At 35.3% G+C, this 23314-nt stretch overlaps 3 protein-coding genes across 5 annotated transcripts; 1 reads left to right on the forward strand and 2 right to left on the reverse strand.

Moving 5' to 3' along the window:
- Window positions 1-1542: 1542 nt before the first annotated feature.
- On the reverse strand, window positions 1543-4092 carry LOC140965657 (pentatricopeptide repeat-containing protein At5g50990-like). The gene is given in 3 exon segments (XM_073425798.1): window positions 1543-3174; window positions 3176-3345; window positions 3840-4092. Coding segments are annotated over 3 exon segments (1644 nt in total). The 5' UTR covers window positions 3967-4092; the 3' UTR covers window positions 1543-1827.
- Window positions 4093-4145: 53 nt separating this feature from the next.
- Window positions 4146-6678, forward strand: LOC140965658 (mitochondrial import inner membrane translocase subunit PAM16 like 1-like). 3 transcript variants are annotated; one of them, XM_073425802.1, is made up of 5 exons: window positions 4205-4292; window positions 5098-5164; window positions 5670-5757; window positions 6092-6222; window positions 6325-6678. In XM_073425802.1, the coding sequence occupies exons 3-5, from the start codon at window positions 5700-5702 to the stop codon at window positions 6445-6447; spliced, it is 312 nt and encodes a 103-aa protein (XP_073281903.1). In that variant the 5' UTR covers window positions 4205-4292; window positions 5098-5164; window positions 5670-5699; the 3' UTR covers window positions 6448-6678. The 3 variants fall into 3 exon arrangements, with proteins under 3 accessions (XP_073281901.1, XP_073281900.1, XP_073281903.1); XM_073425800.1 differs by lacking the exon at window positions 5098-5164 and having other exon boundaries at window positions 4146-4292; window positions 6328-6678; XM_073425799.1 differs by lacking the exon at window positions 5098-5164 and having other exon boundaries at window positions 4148-4292.
- Window positions 6679-7481: 803 nt separating this feature from the next.
- Window positions 7482-15913, reverse strand: LOC140965653 (protein BONZAI 1-like). Its single transcript, XM_073425794.1, has 16 exons — window positions 15605-15913; window positions 14285-14332; window positions 13702-13850; window positions 13552-13600; window positions 12802-12858; window positions 12093-12278; window positions 11859-11993; window positions 11442-11503; window positions 11261-11363; window positions 11069-11183; window positions 9379-9455; window positions 9167-9304; window positions 8928-9092; window positions 8602-8715; window positions 8353-8449; window positions 7482-7926 (listed from the first exon to the last, which is right to left on the reverse strand). Exons 1-16 carry the CDS (start codon window positions 15743-15745, stop codon window positions 7832-7834), a joined length of 1731 nt encoding a protein of 576 aa, XP_073281895.1. The 5' UTR covers window positions 15746-15913; the 3' UTR covers window positions 7482-7831.
- Window positions 15914-23314: the final 7401 nt, after the last annotated feature.

The following is a 23314-nucleotide window of genomic DNA, read 5'->3' on the forward strand; positions in this document are numbered from 1 at the left end:
GTATAAAATATAAATATTATTTGAAATTAAAAGTTATTTTTTGTAAATTTTGAATTTATTTATGATTCTTTATTTTTGTGAATTTAGTTAACATAATGAAATAGTTGTTAAGATGACGAAAATAATGATAAGAGAATGTAAAATTTTTGGAGTAATAATTTATTTTATGTCATTTAATTATCTTGAAAATTGGTAAAGTTAAATATGAAAATATATTAAAATTATAAATATAGTTTTTTTTCTAAAAACTTATGCATTATAATATAATAAAGATTATTCATATGCTTAATTTCAAGTATAATTAAAGAGTGATTATAATAAAACAAGTTATTTTGTGGGGACAAAATGAAAGAATTTAAAAATCCAAGAGTTGAAAAAACAAGTAATATTAAGTCTTTGCCTTGACAAATTGTAATCCTCTCACCAATTATTATAAGATTACGTCTCTTGTGAGACGGTATCACGAATCTTTATTGTTGAGACGGATCAACTCTATCGATATTCACAATAAAAAGTAATACTCTTAGCATAAAAAGCAGTATTTTTTCATGGATGACCCAAATAAGAGATCTGTCTCACAAAATACGACCGGTGAGACCGTTTCACACAAATTTTTGTCTTATTCTAATTATAATAATTATGAAAATCATGATTAATCATTAGCTGAATACTTGAAATGCATTGACTAAAAAGTTTCTTAATATATATTAGTTGGGGGGACAAATATGATGCATGAATGTAGCAAATTTTATATTCCTTCTTAAATAATTTTTTTAGTTAATTGTAATTAAAAACTGGATTTTGCAATCTTAATTTCTTATCTAATTGTACTTTAAAAGAAAATGTTACCTGTCAGCAGGTTACATTTATATGGCTGGATTGGATGGTTAAACCATGATTATTTTACAAATAATAATATAAAATATTTTCTAATCTATTTTTAATGTGTATTTATTATGATATTTAACCATTTTCTAAGCTAATTACTTCCAAAGAGTTCTAATATAAGATAGTAGTGTATACAATACTATGAAAATAGTAAAAACTCAAATAGAAAAAGATTGATTTTCTCAATTAAATTATTAAACCAGTACTTTACCACAATGTTATCTTCAATATAATAAAATAAAAGTGTCACCTTTTTTTAAAAAAAAATAAATAAAATGAACGTTTGTGAATCTCTTATAAGAGAAACATGAGATTTTAAAATTAATACATCTACATAGAGAAACCTCGTGGTGAATCTGGTGATGATGCAATATACTCATGGAAGATTAGACAATTTTTTTATTATTCTATAAATATAAATAATTAAAATATATATTACATAAAAAAAATTGTGATTGATATTAAATCCGATGGGATTAACTTTCCATTTACAAGATTTGATGGTGCGTCGATCTCAATGGAACTGAGAAGGTCGGGCCTCACTCTCAAGATTGTGTTGCTGCTTTCATTTCGTGTCACTTTTCTTTTTTGGTGTTGCTTTTCACCTAATTAAGGAGCAACTATAGCTCAAGAATCAAAATATAACAAGCAACAAACTAAAACTCACTGCAATGGATTAAGAAGCAACTCAGCTCAACGACTAAAACTTGAAAATTTATGTGCAACAGTAGTTGAATTTTTTCTAACATAATTTACAAGTTTCTAGTTGAGGTTTTTTTTAGGGAATAGACTGAACTTCTCGACCAGGGTCGAGTGTCTCATTGTTTCTCTCATCCCATGCAGCTCAACCTTTGTTCACATCAGATTTGCTACGATGTTGAAGAGAAGTCTTTCTAGCAAAGTCGATGCAGGACCAATGATATGCGAACTCAAGTTCAGCTACCAGTAATCTCCACAGGTACAGGAGCCCTTTTCAAAACTATGAAACCGCATCCTATCCCTTACCGTTATAATCCTGTTCAAAACCTTCGACACGATTTTCATCCAAGAATGGCAGTCAGTACAAGTACGCAAGTTTTTAGAAATCAAAATTTCAGTTCCTGGACTCGATTTCAGGATCCCATACGCCAATGTCAGCTTTTCACTGTGATAATTCAAGTTTTCCTCCTTTTCTTCCTCGGATATATCCATGAAAACTGAGTCACGTGCACATACATAACCTTCCATTCTTGCGCGATGGATCAACGCTTCCAATACTCTGTAGATCGCCTCAGTTTCAGGGTGTGACCTATCACCAGCCTTAAAGTAGTGAATGGAACCGCGCAATTCGACCCAACTTCTTCCTCTACACTTACGGACTCCCTTCTTATTCATGACATGCCTCACAGTTTCTGCATTGTCCCATTTATTTACAGAGCAGTACATATTTGACAACAATAAATAATCTCCACTTCCAAGATTCTTTATTTCTCCAACCGCAATTTCACCCAACTCGTGATTTTTGTATGTTTTACAAGCACTAAGCAGTGCCCTCCATGTGACAACATCAGGTTCCATCGGCATTTCTTGAATTAATGCATAAGCTTCTTCTAGCAGTCCTGCTCTCCCAAACAGATCAACCATTGTTCCATAATGCTCAAGTTGTGGCTGAATCGAGAAATTCTTTTGCATAATGTCAAAATAATAGCGACCCTGGTCTACAAACCCACAGTGACTACATGCTGTCAAAATACTGATAAAGGTTAAAGGATCAGGTGAAATTTTTTCTATTTGCATGTTTGAGAACGCAGATACTGCATCTGAAACAAGGCCATGCATCGCTAAACCTTTAATCATAGCATTCCATATGGAAACATCATTTCTTACGGCAGTATCAAATATAGATTTAGCTATCGCAATTCGTCCACATCTTGAGTACATATCTATGAGAGCAGAAGACAAAATATAATTTAGTTGAACTTTTTTTTCGATCATCAACTCATGCACCCACTGTCCATGATTAAGAGCTCCAAGCCTGGAGCAAGCGGCAATAGCAGATGCAAAAGTAAATCTGTCTGGTTCAATACTTGCTTTTACCATCTCTTTGAATAGGCCAATTGCCTCAAGACAGTATCCGTCTTTTACGCAACCTCCAATTGTTGAGTTCCAAGTGACCACATCTCGCGCAGATGATGCCAAAAATATTTTCTTGGCAACATCAAATTCCCCAACCTTCACAAAACTATTGATAACCAAATTGGAATAAACCACATCAAAATTATGGTAGAAAAATCCATCTAGTAATTTTTCTAGCAAGATTGAGTTGTTCACGTGATGTATACACTGTAATCAACATGGATAAAAGGGGCGTGTACATTCCATACCCATGTTTAATGATTTTTCCGTGTACGGAATTCGCTGTTCTGAAATTTGGGGGTAGATTGCACCCTTCAAGAATATGAAGAAGTGTCGGATCATCTAAAGAAATCAGCACATATAGGAGAATCAATTACACTCGGGCATTTTACATCTGTATATGAAATCTAATTCACGCTGGAAACAACAGAAAATTTAAAGCTCGTTGATTTGGCATTTTACTATTGCAATCCTCAACCATCTTCAGCCACATATCCACAAGAAAATGCCCGTCAATCAAACAACAAAATAACATCTAAAAGCATGCAAAATTTAAATACAAAAAACAAAACATTTACTAAGAACTACACTCATAAGAACCAGCACACCAATCTCCAGTCGGAGAATATATTAAAGTCAAACTTAAATGATCCATCCCCTTTTCATTTTCTTCCAACGTAAAATTCTACAGTCTGAAAACTTCACTTCGCAGAACTAATTCCATTAAGTAAACCATAAGTACTGCAAATAACACAAGAAGATCACACTCTAGAACACTGACATGCCACAAAACCAAACAAAACAAGCAGAATCAGGTCAAATGGAAAGCAAAGTACCTGTCACTGAATGAAGGGCTCGAGCTGGAGGTATGATTGAAGAAGGTTGTGGGATGAAAGCGGCGTTGTTTGACGATCCAAGAAACGCTGTTTTTGAAGAAAACAGGTTCCTTCGCACAACCTTCATCTATTTCTCAAACTAAAAATCTTTAGCCTCCTCAAAAATAAAAACCGGGTCAATTCAAAACGACCGGGGTCCTCAAGAAATGAAGGGAACCGGGAATAAGAACCCCGGTTCCTTGTTTTTGGTTTTTGTTTTTATTCTATAATTAAGAATAAACCCTTGAATATATTTTTTAAAAAAAGAAAAATAATAAATAAAATCAAAGGAAAAAGTCCATTATATCCCTACACACATTCCATCACCATCTTCGCCCTGATCGACGCTGCCGCCTTCATCAACCCCCGTCGACGCCGCCTCCACCGCCCTTGCGTATCGCCACCTCTTCCATGGTTCACCTCTGTCTTTGACTCCTTTCCTTTTATGTGTTTCAATAATAATGTGTTCGCTAGTTATTGGTAGTAGGTAAACCTATTCTCACGCACATATTTATATCAATAGCGGACAAGGTTGAAACGCAGAACAATAGATGAAAAATGAGCTTTTTTTTCTCATTCGGCTAGCTCAAACCATTTTATGTGGGTCGGGTCGGGTTGGGTATCGCGTGTGGGGTTTTGGGGATTGGATGAATTTCTTTATGGCCATTAATATTCATTTAGAATGATTGTTGCATATATGCTGTTTTGTATTCGGTTTGTTTTTTCATAGTATTGTAATTTGTTGTCCAAATGGGCTTTTGTAGACTCAAAACAAAACATGTTCTTTCATGTGTGTATCATGCATTCTGTATTCATCTGCTGAATTAAATCCATAACTGGTGGGTGGCAGACGTTGAAGAACCCATGAATTTCGATTGTAATGATTTGGAAAATATTGGAGGCAAAAATTACTTGTGCAAATCGAAGTGCTTTTAAAGAGATTTAATAATTGGTTGAAACCTAAAGTTAAGATATCTATTTATCTGATCAGATGGCTAGTTCTATAGCTCTTCATGGAATTTGAGGATGTCAAATTTTGAAGGAGCGGGAGAGTGCTGTGCAGTAATCTGCCGAGTTTTGATTTCTACGAATGATCGATCCACTTTCTTTAATTTTTAATCTTGTCACAAGCTGTTATTTATTTCATGTAGAAGGTACTTTGAGAGTGAGTGGTACTTTAAGAAAGTAAACCGTGGATTTCATTTGTTTTCATTTTTAGCATGTCAAGATTGATTTATCTTCAAGTGCTCATATGCCAACGATGAGGGATATGGCGCGAGTATAGGGTTATGAATTTCTTATCCTGGAACAATTTAAAGGCTGTTTTATGTCTCTTCCTCTGTTTCTGTTGTATCGATGAGGCGCATTTTCGTGTAACAAGCAGTATTCCTTGCCAAGGTAACATGGTAATGATAAAACTTGGAAAATGTGACATTCAATTATCTCGGAATGAATGCTACATTTTCTCATGCATTTGATCTATTTCTGCCAATTTTGAATTGAGCTTCATTGATAACTTATCTATTTTTTATATGTACTGTAAATGACTACATTTTTTTTTTTTATCTCAACTCAATTGTATTCTCGCTTTTATGTTTGGATCTTGTTTCTGTATGGAAAATTCCTGAAATAACGTTTATGTCCAGTATTTAAACAAAATATAATCATATTTAGACTCCAAGGTTATATCGAAGTGAAGAACCAAATTCTCCTTCCATTGAAATCAAGTGTAATTATTTGGGAGGCTGTATTCAATTGCTAATTCATTATTATTGTTATTCAATCTCGTAGGCTGCGAGGATTCTCGCAAACTTGATTGTAATGGGATCTGGAATTATGGCCAGAGCATTGGTGCAAGCATATCGTCAGGCCCTTGCAAGTAAGTCCTCTTTTGGGATTCTGACTGGAGTTCTTGTGTAAGCTCATTGTGAACATCTTAGATGCTTCAACAGATTACAAGTTGTTCTCAATGACAACCTTTTTATTAAATGGTGAAATAGCAAGGGAGTTTTGAATCAGATAACATCTTACTATTGGTGCATACGAGCCCTCATCATTATCATTTCTGATCGAATGTATGTATCTTTTGCTTTCATTGAAATTAGTTTGGGACTAACTCAGGGATTATGACCATGCTGTGTCGTCAGTTTCTTTTTCACGGTTGGCCTTTTTCAATATTTCAATATTTCTTTCACTTTTACTATTTATTTCAGATGCCTCAAAGAATGGAGTTGCTCAAGAAGCTGTGCAGAACATCAAAAGGGCAAGTAAGACAATGACTGAAGCAGAGGCAAGGCAAATTTTAGGTGTCACCGAACAGACAACATGGGAAGAGATTTTGAAGGTTTCCCATCCCTATACAATGACTAAAAACAGTTGTCTGCAAATTTTTTTCTATATTTTCCACATAATGGCATTGACTTGGAATATCACCTCTTGTTTTCAGCAGTATGATAACCTGTTCGAACGCAATGCTAAGAATGGGAGTTTCTATCTTCAATCAAAGGTCCACAGAGCCAAAGAATGTCTGGAAACATTTCACCAAACAAAACCACCCGAAACAAATTGAATGGATTACACAGTCTCCCTTCAAGTGGTGTCTTCTGCATATTTGAGGAGCTGCCCAATAATTCTTGGCAGGTTTTCCTCTCACGCATCTTCCATATGTGGACTTCTACAATTTTGATACAAAATGTTACTTTTCCTCCCCCAATATGTATTGATATTTGGCTGATGGTTCTGTATGATTTGAAGACCAGAATGTTTTATTCTCCAAAATTAGCATATGATACTTTTAATCGTGTTTGTAGCCTTACCAAAATCTGAGTTAAGGAAGGACTCCTCGTTTCAAAGTATGTCATGCGTGAGCAAAAGAAACGAGACATATGGTGCTACAAACCTAAATGGGGGAAAATTGAAATCTAAGCTTCACCCAATCTCCTGCCCTGTTACAATAGTTGGATTTCACTTGTTTTGGGTCCAAGTGATATCAGATCTATGTTGGATTAGTTTGGTCGGTACTAGAATAGAATAGCATTCACATCTTTATGTTTGAGCTTGGGTTAAATTTTAACGAGGTATCTTAAGACTCGCCTCGAAACTGGAATATGAATTATTTTGCATTTTAGTTTAGGACAAGTTGGAATTTAGTTTTAATTTGTTTGATTTGAATTTTGTTTTTGAACCTTGTTAAGTAAATTATATAATGGCTTGATCTAATGAGCTTGTTCGATTTTAAATATACTTATGACCTATTCATAAATCAAAAGCTCACGAGCAATTTGAAATCTTCTAAGTAAACATTTAAATGTGAATTAAGTTTGATATATATAATTGCATCTATTCAAATTAAGTCGAGTACAAGAATTTGATAAAAGATATATTTGGGTCAACCGGAGAAGTTTGCAAGTAAGTTCAAATTGTTTGTATTCATTACAGTTAAATATAAATATTGTATTGTACATATCGCCTTACCTCTCCATTTGGAAAGACAGGAACATCGTAGGTCAACAAATTGTTTAACTTCCTCTCAATTCTTTTACTTGAAAGTGGAAGCAATAAGATACACAGGCTTATAGCAATAATCAGAAGAATACTCTGGACGACCAAAAAACATTTCCTCACAAATTGCAATTATCTTGCACAAAATCTTTATCGACAAAATGAAACTCTCTAAAACTTCATCATTCAAGAAATATTTCTAAAGCAAATCTTTTCCAACAAAATGAAACATTACACGTTAAACAAGAATATAACATTACGCATTAAACAAAAAAATATTTCTGTACTCGTTTTCAGAATAAAGAACACGTGCAAAATTGTTATATAAACAACTTCAAGTGTTTTCACTGGTAAGACAAAAAAAGATCTCACCAGAAGCTTAACGGAGATGATGCTCTGGTGCTCCAGCCACAGGCCACATAACAAGAATGCTATAAGCAAATTTAAGATCGTCATGCATTTGGAGTAATACCCCGAGCTTGCATGTATGTCAAAAACTGGGAAGGCAATTCTGCCAAAAGAGACTGAGTCACCGAGATTTCTCCACCTGCAAATAAAAATTAAAATTTTCTTATAACAATCTTTTAGCGTAATCCAACTTTAGGTAACAGTTATAATGAATCAAGCCCGACTGCAACACTAAAGTTTATAAGTGATAATAATGGTGCAATCCAAATCTTTAAAATGTAGGTTAACCCATGCAAAACACTTTGGTTGCTTTCTAGTGAAGGTTATCAGACAATCCAGGGATTTGGATTATTTTTCATGCCGATCCAAAAATCCCCATCGATTGCTCAGACTGAGAATCAATCCAGTGCCATTGGTTCTGATATTAATTTTTTTGGCCGGGCATCTGTCATCTCTCCGGAAAGCACATTTTTGAACTATACAAGTATACAACAACCAAGCGTCGTGTTTGAATATTATCCCATATAGACCAAGAGGTTCGTTATCTAATACATTTCAGGCTTACCCTGTACATCTCGGAAAGGGACAAACTGAACTATATCACGTGATGCAACCCTTCCACTCAAACTTTCAAGTCTCTCCCCTTTATCTGCATCTAATATCTGATAAAAAATAAAAATAAAACAAAAGGTGGCAAAAGTACAGCATAGAGTGGGATGGATATCAAATATCAGCTGGAAATGTTGCTACGCCCATTTTAGGATATGCTTCTAACAAGTTGAGACCATTTAAAGAAGATAAGAAAAACACATACTTCCATTTCCTTATAATCAGCACCTCCAACCCCAACAATTAGTATGGACAGTGGCAGATCTGATGCCATAACAAGGGCATCCTTTGTTTCCTGAAGATCTGTAATAACCCCATCCTAAAGAGGTTCGGATATTGGAACAGATGTTAAAAGACAGGATCAAACAAAAAAACGCATGAAATCAGACAGAAGCGACAATGACTTGACCTAATAATTGCAAGGTTATTACACAGTTCTGTTACGAGATGCAGATGCATCAACAAGAACGCAAATACACAATTCAGTATAAACAATCCACATACGAAACTTGAAAGTGTAAATTTCATTACCGTGATGATTAACAAAATGAAATACTTTTTTTCACCATTGGCAACAGATCCACTAGCTATCTGTGCTGCCTTCGTAACTACATGTCCAAATAATGTAGGTCCGGCCAGTGAAACATTGAAAAGAGCACTTGTATATGCCATCATAATCCCATGGATTCCTTCAACCTGGGAGAAATGATAAGCGGTGATGAAAAATTACCACTAGTGGAAAGAAACAAGTTTTTAAAAAGAAGGTTCACCTCACAATAATGACTGCTGCCATTTAAGTTGAAGCAATGGGATACAGGACCATCAATTGGACGTGCTCCAAAACCCCAAGCAGGAAATTTTTTGTCTGAATCATAAAACTGCAAAACTCCTCCTACCTCTGAAATTGCCTAAATTTAGAGAAGTGAAATTAGTTGTCTTTTCACACCAATATGCGTTAAAATCACTTAGAAATACATCTTACTCTCTGATATGCATTTAGTCTTCCTGAAGGATCAATATAGTGCAACGAATCCGGTAATCGGGGATTGCCATTTGAAGCTGATTAAACAAGCGAGCATTAGTGAATACCTATTCAAAACTCCGATCAAAATGTATTCAAGTATATACATTGACGTGCATTCATCACTGAGAGAGAGAAGCAAAGACGCCACATATTTAAAGGTAGGAAAAGCGAAATCTTGATAAATTAGTTCTTAAATTTTATAAAGCTAGGGAAAATGACAATCAGAAAATGTATGCTCATGCATAATTCACCTTTGATACTTCAACCTTTTTTATAATATTAGATGCCATTTAAAATTTGTATAACATTAGCTATTGAACTAAGTAGGTCATTTCATAACTTAGGCTTATAGCCCCTCATATGTCCACAAGAAAAAGGCAACACAGTTTTTAGATAATCAAATGATTACATTATTTTGCAGAGAATTTCATGTTGTTTGATTTATTCAGAATTCCAAAAAGTAAAAGATATCCAAAAAAGGAAAGCCACATGAATAATGTGTTCAACCACCTGACCTACATCCACTGTGCAAGGACCATATGCCCAAATAAACTGCAAATCTTATTTATTTATCACAATCACTTCCTCGTCATACCCAGGCAATAAAAATCCAAAGATGGTAACAGTTTAATGGATGGAATCAATCTAATTTATTCATGATCAAATCAAAAAATTATTTCCACACGGTGCACAATTTTGTGATCATATTTCTACAGTTTCTCGGTACTCATTTGTGTAATGAGTAGTGTAGTTTGCGCATTTTTTTCTTACTTTAACATATTCAGAATTTTGCAGCAGATGAAGTACGGTACTTTTCAGTGCATCGGGCAAAGGGGCAAGAAAAATCCTTCACTTTAAATATGACCATACATGCCATAGCAGAAGTAGGGAGTAATGAGCAAAATGGATCAAGTTGATAGGTGGAGGCCACTAAGGGACCACCACTTGTATACAAAAAGGTAAGGTAGTAGGAACTACATGACATGACCACTACATCTCTATATTAACATTTATTATCATAAATATAATTGGGTGAGTATTAGGTTTCTGTGGTTTATCCTAAACCCAAAATAATATACAGAAATTATTACGTAACCTTGAACCCGACCTCTAGCCCAAACAACCTATTGGAATTGGTTGAAACAATACCAGACAACCACCGCTATAAAGCAGGATCTGCCTCAAAATTATAATCCGAGATTGAACCAGCAAGAACCATTTTAGGAAGGAGGAAAATCAAGCCTAGAACGAGAAGTAACTTATATCAACTTAATTTGTGGAAATGTCTCAACAATACAGAAACCATGTAAAATGTATAATTCTTGCCATCCACTATTACATGGTCTGGTTTGGCTTTCACAATAACAACTCTTTATTTTAGATATGTTATGTATTATAATAAGTAACATGCTCTCTCCAAAATTTTCCTGAGATAATAAATACCACTGAAGGAGTAAAATTATGATGCATGAATCGAGGCAGAACGTAGAGCAGCATAAATTGATTATCTAACTATCGCCAAAAAGAATCTATCTTTTCAGTGCACAAATTGAAATTGAAAAAAAAAATCCAGTTCTCAAAAAAATAAACAGATCTAGCCACGTAAGACAGCCAAAACAAAATCAAACACACATGTAAACAAGCATACCAGTGAAATCAATTGCAACCATGAAGTTCAGCTCAAAACCTCCAGCCAAGTAATCTAGGAATGTACAACGGATGTTTTCTGAATACTTGTCCACAAACAACTGACTCTTCAAGACCTATGGATGAAAGACAAAAACCAAGCAACAATGACATTCTGGTAGGAAAATTTATCGAGGAAAACTAGACATTTTACCTTGTTTTGTTGATTTTGCTCAACAGACACTGGGATGAACAAATTCTCCCCTGTGACAACAGAATGTAGCTTTTCTAACCCTGCCAGTGATTTTTGAACTTTCCTGGACAACAAGGATGTGGAGAATGCAAGTTCAGAAACAGTAAACGTACTTGGCAAATAGAAACGAACAGTCACTTACCCAAGTAAATCATGTTTTCCATTGCTATTGAAGTTAAAACACTCGATGGTTAACGGGCTGTCCTGCAACAATAAGAATTTATTATTACATTGAAAATAACCCCTAAAAAAGAAAAGTAGCTTAAAATGGGATGAGAAAACATAACTTCCAATTTCGCATTCAGTTCTATTTCAACTATTCGTGTTTAATTTGAACACACCAATGCCAGTCCAGAACCTAGCTTGTTATAGGGTTTCAGCATGGAATAAGTTTTTCATGGCTAGCTTGAATAAAAACTCCACAGTGCATTAGATAAGAATTAGTTAGGACTATGGAAAAAGCTACTTAATTATCTAACATGGAAGTACGCCACCAAGTGAGAAGATGAGGTTTTAGGTTCAATCTACTGTTGCAACCTTTTAGGACTAGTTTCAGTACCTTACTTCCAACTTGCTGAATACTCAAGAAAATTGGTTTCCATTTTGGATTGTGGTCGTTATTCAAGACTTCAGTTTTGAAAATTGGAGCAGTTACACCACTTTCTGTGATTTTCGATATCACCAGAAAAGGATCCTGTTAACAAAACAAAACAAGAGCCTTTACATCAGCTCTTCCACCTTCGTATGCAAATACAACAGCAAAATTAAAAGGAATAACTTCCATAATCCATACGCATTTGCAAAACAAATCCTTAGATTCCAAGCCTGAGCATCTCAATATCAATTCAGTTGTAGTCTTTGAGGCCACAATTTCTTCGGCGTAAATTGTGAGCTGACCATATCTTTGCACATGGGTCGGACTACGAACTTCTTCCCATCCAAGATCTAAGGTCAATGTCTTGTTTGATTTTGTGACAATCTAATAGGAAGAAAGAAATATGGATCACATTGGTGAGGGAAATGACCAACTTCTAAAAGTAATTTCTTGCACTGGAATTTAGAAAGCTCTTTAACAAATATATTTCATGTTGCCAAAAACGCTGGACAATTGAATAATTAAACCATAATAAAGAAGTTACTGAAACAGACTTGAATTCTGGCGACACCCAGTCAACTAATAAATTCAATATCAGAGAAGCTATTATGGAAACTTATAGGCAGTACTCATATGATTAACGAGGTATTCCAACCAGGGTAATATATCAAAAAAACTTGACTATGATAAAAACTATCCTCTAAAGCAAGTACTGTATTCTAAACTATATCGTAAAACAAAGCAAGTTATAAAAACAATGGACCCAGAAAACCAGAGCCCCATTGTGGCGCAATGTGTCTGGGTTCTCAGAGGCATTGATTGTGCAATTAGTGCTGGTATCTTTATTTCTATTTCCGCTGCATTTCTTTGATAAAGGCAAGATGGCTAGAATGATAAAGAATTATACCTGTGATAATGAACAACTAGCCTCACCAAGAAACTGCTGCTCCTCCAGCTTAAGTGCCTACGCAAGACAAGAATATATTAATCCAAACAGAAATACAAACTTAGTAGATAGCAGTGAACATAAAACTAGTATAAATCACGTTTCGGCATCCATATTAGAGTACAGGGCTCGTCAAACTGTAAAAACATTCACCATATTACCATATACAGCAAATACATGTAAGAGAGCAAAGATCGACAACCAGGATGATAAAGAATTTGAAAAACAGGAGACGGCAAAAAGAAGCTAGTCAACAACAGCTTCAGATGCGCCATAGCCAGAACACCTCACAGGCAATTAGGCTCAGAAAAACAATTTGTCGTTTACGGTTTACCATATCCTTCTATCAGATTTTACACATTGCCATTAGCTAAAAAAAACACGATCTTTCCTTTGATAAATAAAACTACTTTTTCTATGTATCGGGGAGAGAGAGAGAGAAGCTAAGCAGATAATTTAGCTAGATGAATGTAAAACAAGAATTTTGCCAAACGAAAAGAACCCAGCCAACCAAAACCATAAAACTCAAGCATTGCCTCACTGATTATTCAACAAAATCTCCACATATCTTAACAAAGATAGTTTAGCTGTAAATATCATCCAAGAGAGTTAACATCGATCAGGGTAATGGTACATCCGTGCAAATTAAAATAATTTAAAAAGCACCATCTTTCATTAATAAAAGCCATACAGTAAAGACAATTGATATACCTTCACATCAACATCGTGAAACTGAGTGTCAACATCATAGACTCGAACCCTGGAATGAATACAGTTTCCTTGTTTTATAAAATTGCGACAAAAATAAAGAAGTCTTTGATACTTTTGTTATAAAGGCAATAGTAACACATCAAAACTCACACCAAATTCTGCACCATCTCAAACTGATAAGTAACTATGTGCTTTCTAATCCAATTGGGATTCAATGAATTCAAAACTACTTCGGTGCGTCCAAGCTCTTGAAGCAAACCATCGGTCCCTTTTATATAAAGAACCGCCATAGGATCACTCTGAAAGGTGACATCAACTGTGAGTGGCAAGAACAAGTATCCAACAGCTGCAACTTATGTGCAAAGGGAATCACCAGAATTAGCAGGTATGCTTGGTAAATACTAGAGAGCACGACTTTACATAGAAAAAGTGTTAAGGAAATATTTACAAGTATTATTCTGGAACAGATGCAATTCAAATATACAGCCATATCTCCACAGCATGTAATACAGCATAAAAATATTGAGTGTACAAAAGAGCTAATTACTCTAGTGCTGAAATATGAATAGAATGATTTGCGAAATTGTGAAAACAAAACAAAGAGATGTGAACAGAGAATGGTGGCATGATATGATGATAAGTAGTTGGCAAACAACATAATATGATTGTCTAACTACGAATTGGTAGAATCAACTTGTATACTTTCTTGTGTCAGTATGATACATCAACATACCTTGGAGAACACATCCCGATCACGCAAGTTTGAAGCAGACAGAGATAGCTGCACATCATGCAAAAACAGTAAGAGTGCCAACCTCAAAGGGTTCATTAACAAGAAAGTATGTCGAAAGTGGACACTGTTGTAGAGTCAAAGCCATTTACTAAAGCCAGTAGACAACTATTAGTACGGTGACAGAAACTATCAAGAAGTCAATGAAGCTGATGCCAAGTCAAAGAGAATTCAGAGTGGATCACGGGATGACATACTTCACCCAACGTCAACAATTGTCAAAATGCATATCAAATAAGAAGTTTCCTTTTGTAGCTGAAAATCATATGCTATGAATCTGTCTGTACAAAATTGGATAATTCCATGAATCTGTCAATACAAAATTCAGCTTCAAACACATATAAGCATATTTTATCCTCATCAGGCTCCTTCATTAGAAGGCTTGCAACGACAAACAATTAACTAGTTGGCATAATGAAACTATTGAGGGGATGGAGCAAAGACAATTCAGTCGATGAATTTCTAGAAGAGAGTTGCCATTAACATTGTTCCACTCTACCATGTGTCAGTCGTCACACTCCATTTTTGCTAGCTCATGAAAAGGAGGCCACTCTCCACATGAGCCGGTGATTTACATGGGTACACAAACTGAAATGGAATTATGACAGAACAAAGAAGGTCAATAAATCCAATTTAACTTTGACTAGTTGACTGGGAAGTTGACTGCTAACTGGGGTGACAACCAAACACTGAGTTGTACAAGGCTATCCTTTTTCCTTGGATCATTCTGAACTTCGTTTGGTATAAACTTTTGCTTTCAAGAAGCATACACGAAAGGACACACTAGTATTCAGACCAGACCGAAAATTCTGCACTTCCGTGGCGTGCATTTTTCCCAAAAACCCTGAGCATTTCACGGGTCCTCGTGTGCCCCAAGCCTACAAAGCATAGCATCGCAAAGCCTAAAAGCCACCATACACCCTCGAGACTTAATTCAAGCTAGCGCGTAAGATCAACTAAGATTTTTAGAATCGGCAATCATAAGCATATTGGTACCGCGGAACCCAAAAGTGAATACTAATATGACTTTGGCATCTATTAACGAGTTCATATTTGTTAGTTGTTACCCCGAATCCGAGTAAAGCAGCGGTCTCGTGGGGAAAAAAAATGTCAAACCATTTCTACAAAAGCGACTTCTGCATACTATAAAGAACAGACTCCAATCCGATTTATGACCTCTAAACAATCCCATCCCTCTCAAAGTTACATGTTCACTTTCCAGTTCACACGCCCTTTCGTGGAAAAAAAAAAGCAATAACGCACCTCGATCTGGGAGAAGAGGCCGTTGTGGCCACGAGACCTGAGGTAGGTATCAACGGCGTCGTTCGTAGGGTTGGCCGCCGTGCTGGTGCTTCCTCCGACCGCCGACTTACCGCCGGCGACATCGGAACAGCAATTTCCCATCGCCAAGCCTCCTCACCCAAATAGTTAACGAAATTGACCAGGCACCGAGATATAACGCCAGGTAAGAGGCGATGAAGAGATTTGAAGAGCCAAAAAACACAGACACATCGTGTATTAAAGAAGAGAGAGTTGATCGAGCTCCTGCTTACTGGGTCCCACTTTGACTGCCCTGTCGATCCCATTTACCTTTACAAATTATACTTAATATATTAAGCGTTACTGGGCATTCAAAATAGACATTGGGCACGTTGTAACATATTANTTTGGTCCAAATCTTTGAAATCCAATGAAAATAAAAGCTCGTCAGACATAAATGCTCAAATATTGTTGTAAGTCCAGGAAAGATATAGTTGGTCCGAGAAAAAGCACGACGGAGGAGTTGATCCATGACGCATCATGCATGATCGTGGAATGTGGCTGGAACTGCTCCGTGGAGTGGAACAAAAGTTGAGAGAAAGGATCGGAAAAAAACACGACAAACACATCCAACAAAAGCTACAACAAAGCTCTTCTCTCAATTTTTTGTCTGTTTATTTCAATTTCCAAGAGTCAAGTATTTGAATTTTTACATATTTATTCAAATTTCTTGTAAAAATGTTGATCAAGTTCATAGCAACATAATTATATTTGATGTTGTTAATGGATTCTTCATGTAATTTTGTCATATTCTTCATTTTGTATTTGCGTTTTTTAGCCATTTCGAAAGAGTTAGAACTTACGACCGAACCGGAACTTACAACCGTTTGGTTAAAGGAGTCGGATTATTTCACATTTAGCACGATCACGTGCCTAGCACGTCTAGTAATTTTCGTGAGAAACAGTTAGTTTCGAATTTTAAAAACAAAAATTCACGAAAAGTACGCTTGTTTTATTAATAGTATATATATTAGCATTGTGTATGTGTAGCAGACTTCCAATGGTTGGTTTTTTTGCATATAATTATTTTTTGGAGTTAACTCTACTTTTTATATAAACTATAAATAATTATGTTGAAAATATATATAATTATTTTGTTGTAGTTTATAATTATTATCCTATAATTATCATTTGGATAATGTGTGATATTTGTTAAAAAAAAATTATAATTTATATGGACTGCATGTCAATTTTTTATAAATAATTTAGCGAGTATATCAAATTTATATGTAATCTATTTCGTGTAACAAAAACTGATCGTTTCAAATTTAATTTGATAATTGGAATAAAGACATTATTATAGCATTTGAAAAATCGTCATATCAAATAGATTCGGAATCTTACAAGTACATGTGACTTATTGTAATTGTAAATTGATTGTATATTTGTATATGTGAAAAAAAAAATTCAAATTATTTGGGTTTTTTTTATTATTTATTGCATACACAATGGAAAAGCTCGAATCAGTAATGGAGAAAGATGGTAAGACACCAATGTTTGGTTTGAGAACATACATGCTTACTTATATCCGTTATTTATTTTCATAATGGGGTCTGAAATACAGATTGTTACAAGTTGATATGATATTTTATTACAAAAAATAATTGGTTATCTGGGAAAAAAAACTATTATAAACGCTGTTTGCTTTTGCCACAAATGTACAAATCAATTGTTTTATCATCTTTTTTTATAAAAAAAAATATAGAATTAAATGTGAAAATATTTATTAAAAAAATTGGATAATTAAATTTAAATTTATCAATTGCAGGTTTTTTTATTTCGAAAATATAATTCAAAAACTGTTATGGTCAACGTGATTGGCTCTTCCGAGAGTTGAGTAAGTCTCTTGTGAAACGGTCTCACGAATCTTTATATGTCAGACGAATCAATCCTACCGATATTCACAATAAAAAGTAATACTTTTTCATGGATGACCCAAATAAGAGATTCGTCTCACACAAAATACGACTCATGAGACCGTCTCACACAAGTTTTTGCTCTCTTCGTATTATTGTTTAGATAGTGAGATAAGATTGTGGTCGACCACAACCGGTCAAGGGGTCAACCACTAAATGTTTAAAAAAATAAAGAGAACTTCCATAATGAGGCAACAACGACGTGCATGAATGAATCTTTCGAGCTAGGTTGCGAGAATCCAACATGTATATGAAAGAACAAATATTTTGATAAACATGCATACTAAGACTTTTGAAGGTTTTATCATTGACTTTTTAAAAAAAATCCTAACATTGAATGAATCGAAGATACAAAGATCAAAGAGGATAACTTCTTCGGTCTCGGAGTGGTAACCAAAGATCATTGTGGCTTCATTATTGTTGCGTTTGTTAGATTGTGTTATGGGGGCGGTTGTCATCTTTTTAATGGCTGTGAAGGAGGTATGCATATTGACTCAGGATTTTATAAAAAAAATACCTCCAAAAAGGCCCACTTGTGAATTTCTGAAGTGTCACGCACCAGCAACATTACATCGTGACAACCAACAATGGGATTAGCATAGATTTACATTGGACCTCATGATCGGTCGATAGTTTATACGTCCAGGGCATTTGGTGTGTACTAGTCAGTGCAACAAAAAGATCATTGAACACTGTTTCGTCTAAAGATGTAGTAGGATAATCGGCTCATCCATCCTGCCTCCGTGGCAGTATAGTAATTGGAAGAGAGGGAAGAGCTTCCTTGGAGTGTAATAGGTGTGCTTACTTGTGGCTGTACAAGGGTTGCAGCGTACGAGGATAGAGCGCCGCCTCAATATGGTGGTACTCGACTCTGTAAAGATAACTGATGATGCTCCCTTCCCAAACTGGTGACTTGATCATGTGATATCCCACTTCCTTGAACGTGATGTGCGGTCTCTGTGCTGGTCCAATATCTAGTAGTAGCAGGTCAAAATCAGCAAGATGTTTTGTGCTAATGATATTAGTAAACAATGAAGAAAGGGAAAAAATATAACAAAATAGCAGCGACATGGTCCTTTATCCTAGATTTAGGCCCAGTTTGAATGAAGAAACAACTAGCTTAAAACCACTTGATTAAGTTCAGTTTCTTTAAGAGCCTCTTTTGAGAAAATCAGAAGCATTTTTAGTTAACTTTTTCAACAAAAGCTTCTCTTTTTTTCTTTTTTAAAATCAAAACGCGTTTGTACGTACTAACCAACAAAAGAGAGGACAACACAATAATGTAACATTTATTACTTGACTAAGTTCAGTTTCTTTAAGAACCTCTTTTGAGAAAACCAGAAGCATTTCTAGTGAACTTTTTCAACAAAATTAAAGCCTCTTTTTTTCTTTTTTTAAATCGTACTAATTAACCAACAAAAGCTAGGAAAGAGAGAGAGAGGATATACCTAGAATACGGATCCTCAATCTGATGGGCTAAGCCTTCAGGAATATATGGTTCTTGAGCATTGGCAACATAATAATTGCAGGAAACTGGCAAGCCTCAATGATGATGCCAATTTGGTTGTATGTGACTGACATATGCTGCTGTTCTTTGGCCTACATGCCGTGGAAAAGAGTTATTCGGGACAATTTAAGGCCGCACAACTGGTGAAGCATGATCATATTGCATTCCAGCTAAATACTGATTATCCAAAGCTAGCAACCGAGATGTGTACATAAACTGATCTTCAGTAACTGCACGAGGCATTGCCAGTGATAGGGGCTTGTTTGACAAGGTTGGGGGAGCAAGTTGAGATGATGCAAAAAGAGGGTGAAACGATGACAATATTGCTAACCTGCATTGGAAATCAAGTTTCTTTAGTAAGTTAGAACCATGTCAACAGAAATACTATCCTAGAGTGCATATGACGATGAAAATCACAGTTAAATGCACAGAAGTCTTACTTGCTGTCCATTGAGTTCTTGGTTAAATTTTGAACCCCTATAGTTCTCCTTTATAGTATGTCTGAGAGAACTCTCAGGAAGGGGAAGACACTCCCTGAAAATTCTAAACTTCACCTGAAAGAAAGTAGAGAAGAACCTCACCTCATAAGAAAAAAACCTACCTCGTCACTGTCCCAAATAACAGTTACTACTGTTTAAAAAATGGGATGTATAACTGTTAAAAAATGGGATTGTATAATGGCTTCCTTCTTGGGATGTATATGGCTTCCTTCATGATTTAATACTTTATATTGCCAAATTACAAAGAGGATAGCTCGGGAGTAAAGTTCAAAGATCAAACTAGAGGTACCTTAGTATATAGACTTCCCTGAGATAAGACGGTAAATCGAAGTCTTGTCACTTTGGACATGCAAACGACAATTAAACAAGATACCTGCACAGGAAATTTTTCTCTGAAAGCAGCCGGTTCCATATTCAGTTGACCAGCGGAGGTAGCCTCATAAATGCCATATAGAAGCTTTAATTCAAAATTGAACAAAAAAAGCTTTGCGCCACGCTTTATCTTCTCCACCGCAGCCATTTTTCCCATAGGAAGTCCAAAAACACGGTACTGGTAACAATCATACTTTGTACTAGAACTACACATGAATATATAACCAGGAAGACTTTCCTTTTTTTTTCCTTTGCCCAATGATACACCACTTGCTTCTGCAGGGTTGGTAAGATGGGCAGCAATGGGAACAATACTATCTGTTGGCTTGATATCGTTCGATTTTTTTATTTTAGCAATTGGTTGGCCAATGTTTTTGCCATTTCTTTTAGACTTCTTACTTCTTCCCCTGGCCAGAAGCAAAGAGCTACAGTGGAAAAAGAAACATCTTAAATGAATAGAATATTACAGCAATGATTTGAAGGCGTTGTTTTTATTTATCAATGGCCATCCTCGAAAGAATCACCACAATGTTCAATTCTGGAGTATTAAAGTATATGAATATTACAAAGAAAACTTGAAAATCGTTTATTCGATGGGATGAACTCTCGTACATTGCATTGTGGAACGTTCTGAATAGGATACACTCTCAGTTTTGTAATGCTTCTTGAAGTGGCGAGACTTTGAATGTCAATCTTTAGCTGATCCATGTACTTTTTTTTATTGATTGTTTAATATAATAAATACAAGAGACTTTATGATTTGTTTTAGTCCCGCCATTTCTCGCGACGGAACTACAAATTTTAGTCATGGTAGAAATAAGAGGCTCCCAAAATTACCGTAAAAACATAATTTTTATTGAAATACGGGAATAACCCCAAAACGATAGTGAATAGTAGATGACCTTTTGAGGTCTAATTTTTTTTATATCCTAATGCCAGACTTTTGGGTGATTCAAATACGAGCAAAAGCCCAATAAGAGATTGCGAAAACAGATAATGGCCTATCACGTGGTGTCCAATGTTGTCATCAGGCCCAGGCCCACTGAGGTGTATCTCGTGAGTAGAGTAACATCATGTTCCATTGATTCTACCACCATTTTTTTTATTTCATTATATTTTTTTATATATTCAGGGTGGAGATGTATAGGAATCTCGAACTCGACACAATTAGTACAAGAAGTTGTGGCTGTTCTACCCAATAATTTGAATGTACGTTTAAAATTCAATAAATTATTTCATTCGAAGTTGGTATAATAATATACTATAATGATTTTTCGAAAACAACTTGAGTTCAACGTATTTATTTTGAATTGTTCAAATCTAACCAGTGTGGTTGGACTGTAACGATTTTGCTTGTACGTGATCAGAAGACATGTGATCTGCAGCTTCAGTTCTCTTGAGCAGTTAGTATAGTATCCACCGGTCGAAAAACCCGTAATTACATATAATAAGCGGTTGGATCCTGAAACAGTTAGATACTGTAATTTTGTCGTTCACAAAAATTGGGGTGATAGAAATATTCTAACACAAACTTTTTTCAAATTTTCATTCAATATTAGATTTGTATTTTTATTATTATTATTTTTAATTGTAAGACAATACTCACTTTCGCTGAACCATTAATCGGATTTCGGTTCCAAGGTCGTTGCCAAAATCGAATATTTAGCTTCAAGTATGATTCCTAACAATAAAAAGATTTATTACAGAATTTTTCAAGTACATATTGTATGACATTGGCTACTTGAAGTTACAACATATGTTTTATGCGTCCCAACTTAGCATCTTATTTTTCTGCTAATATTCCCACAAATTTAATCACGGATCACATAATGCGACTCCATAACAAAACCATAAAGTTGAATGCGATAATTTAGAGAGTTTATCAATACACACCCGAAAGATATCGACGACCGCACGTTTCCGTCACTACATAATGGTTTAATATTTAAGTGTGTACAAACACTTTTGGTGGGGAACGTGATACCAATTTAACTTAATTCTCAAAATCAATATATTTTAGTCAGAATGAAAGTTTTTGGTTGAAGATGACGATATTTTGCTATCCATTGGATCACCTTTCACCAAACATAATTCCTTATTTTTAGTGCGATGAATTATGTATGTTTACTTTTCGAACTTGACAACTATCGAGGGGTCACCGGTGTGAATAAGTACAAATCTTAATTTCTTGAAAAAAAGTTGTCTGGTCCCAAAAAATATATACACAAAACTATATATATATATATATATATAACAAATCTTAATTTCTTGAAAAAAAGTTGTCATCTTAATTTCTTGAAAAANGGGTCTCAGATTATAAATTCAATGAACATTGTTGGGCTTACGTGTTAGAATAAAACATTTGAAACGCGATAGATTTTAAGTTAAAGAGTACTTCTTTATTGTCAACTTTCTAGTTGGATATGCTTCTTTGGAGTCAACAACCCAGCAAAGTGGCGTAATTCATGAAATTCATCTCTCTAAAATCCTAGAAGTAATTTTACAAAGATAATAAACTTATTAAAATTACACATGGACAAATATAACATTACTTTCAGATGAAATGACTACATAAGGAAAGACGTACACGACAATTTTGCAGTATTGCATGTTCGATTGCCCGACCAGAAAAGAAAAGACATTACCCTACGCTTTTACAATATTCATTATTGTAAACCCCATCTGTTCAAAAGTTAAAAAACTATGCTTCCTGATACTTCACCGAAAATTTAGTGTCCGATTCATGCTAAAGTGTCACCTAACAGAAGAGTTAGAGGTCGTGCTAAGGTATCACCTAGCAGAAGAGTTAGATGGTGGAGGTGTTAAATTTTTATTTTCCTGCTAAGGCCCGGCTTAGCAGAGGAGTTAGAGGGTGGAGGTGTTGAATTTTTATTTTCCTGCTAAGGTATCACCTAGCAGAGGAGTTAGAGGGTGGAGGTGCGGAATTTTTATTTTCCTGCTAATGTATAACGTAGCAGAGGAGTTAGAGGGTGGATGTGTTGAATTTTTATTTTCCTGCTAAGGTAGCACCTAGCAGAGGAGTCAGAGGGTGAGGAGTTGGATATTAAATTTTTTCCTGCTAAGACATCACCTAGCAGAGGAGTCACAGGGTGAGGAGATGGAAGTTTTATTTTCCTGCTAAGGCATCGCCTAGCAGGGGATTTAAAGGGTGAGGAGGTTGAAGTTTTATTTTTCCTGGTAAGGACTATTTTAGCAGAGGAGTCAAGGGCGCGGGGAAGTGTAAATTATTTTTCTTCAAGAGTTTAGTAGAATACCTTGAAGATGGGGGCGATAAGGGCATACTATATTAGAAAAATTTGTTTGATTTGTCGAGAGCGAACGATGGGCGAGCTGGCGT

Source organism: Primulina huaijiensis, unplaced genomic scaffold (assembly GCF_012295235.1).
Source record: "Primulina huaijiensis isolate GDHJ02 unplaced genomic scaffold, ASM1229523v2 scaffold11459, whole genome shotgun sequence".
NCBI lineage: Eukaryota > Viridiplantae > Streptophyta > Magnoliopsida > Lamiales > Gesneriaceae > Primulina > Primulina huaijiensis.

Excerpts from the sequence above, each read along its gene's own strand:
- LOC140965658 (XM_073425799.1), top strand. Across the intron at positions 5,758-6,091 it reads ATATCGTCAGGCCCTTGCAA|ATGCCTCAAAGAATGGAGTT; the intron begins GTAAGTCCTCTT and ends TATTTATTTCAG. Across the intron at positions 6,223-6,324 it reads CATGGGAAGAGATTTTGAAG|CAGTATGATAACCTGTTCGA; the intron begins GTTTCCCATCCC and ends TCTTGTTTTCAG.
- LOC140965653 (XM_073425794.1), bottom strand. The coding sequence starts at position 15,745 with ATGGGAAATTGCTGTTCCGATGTCGCCGGCGGTAAGTCGGCGGTCGGA. Across the intron at positions 13,851-14,284 it reads ATCGGGATGTGTTCTCCAAG|AGTGATCCTATGGCGGTTCT; the intron begins GTATGTTGATGT and ends GTCACCTTTCAG. Across the intron at positions 8,450-8,601 it reads CTGATTATAAGGAAATGGAA|ATATTAGATGCAGATAAAGG; the intron begins GTATGTGTTTTT and ends ATTTTTTATCAG.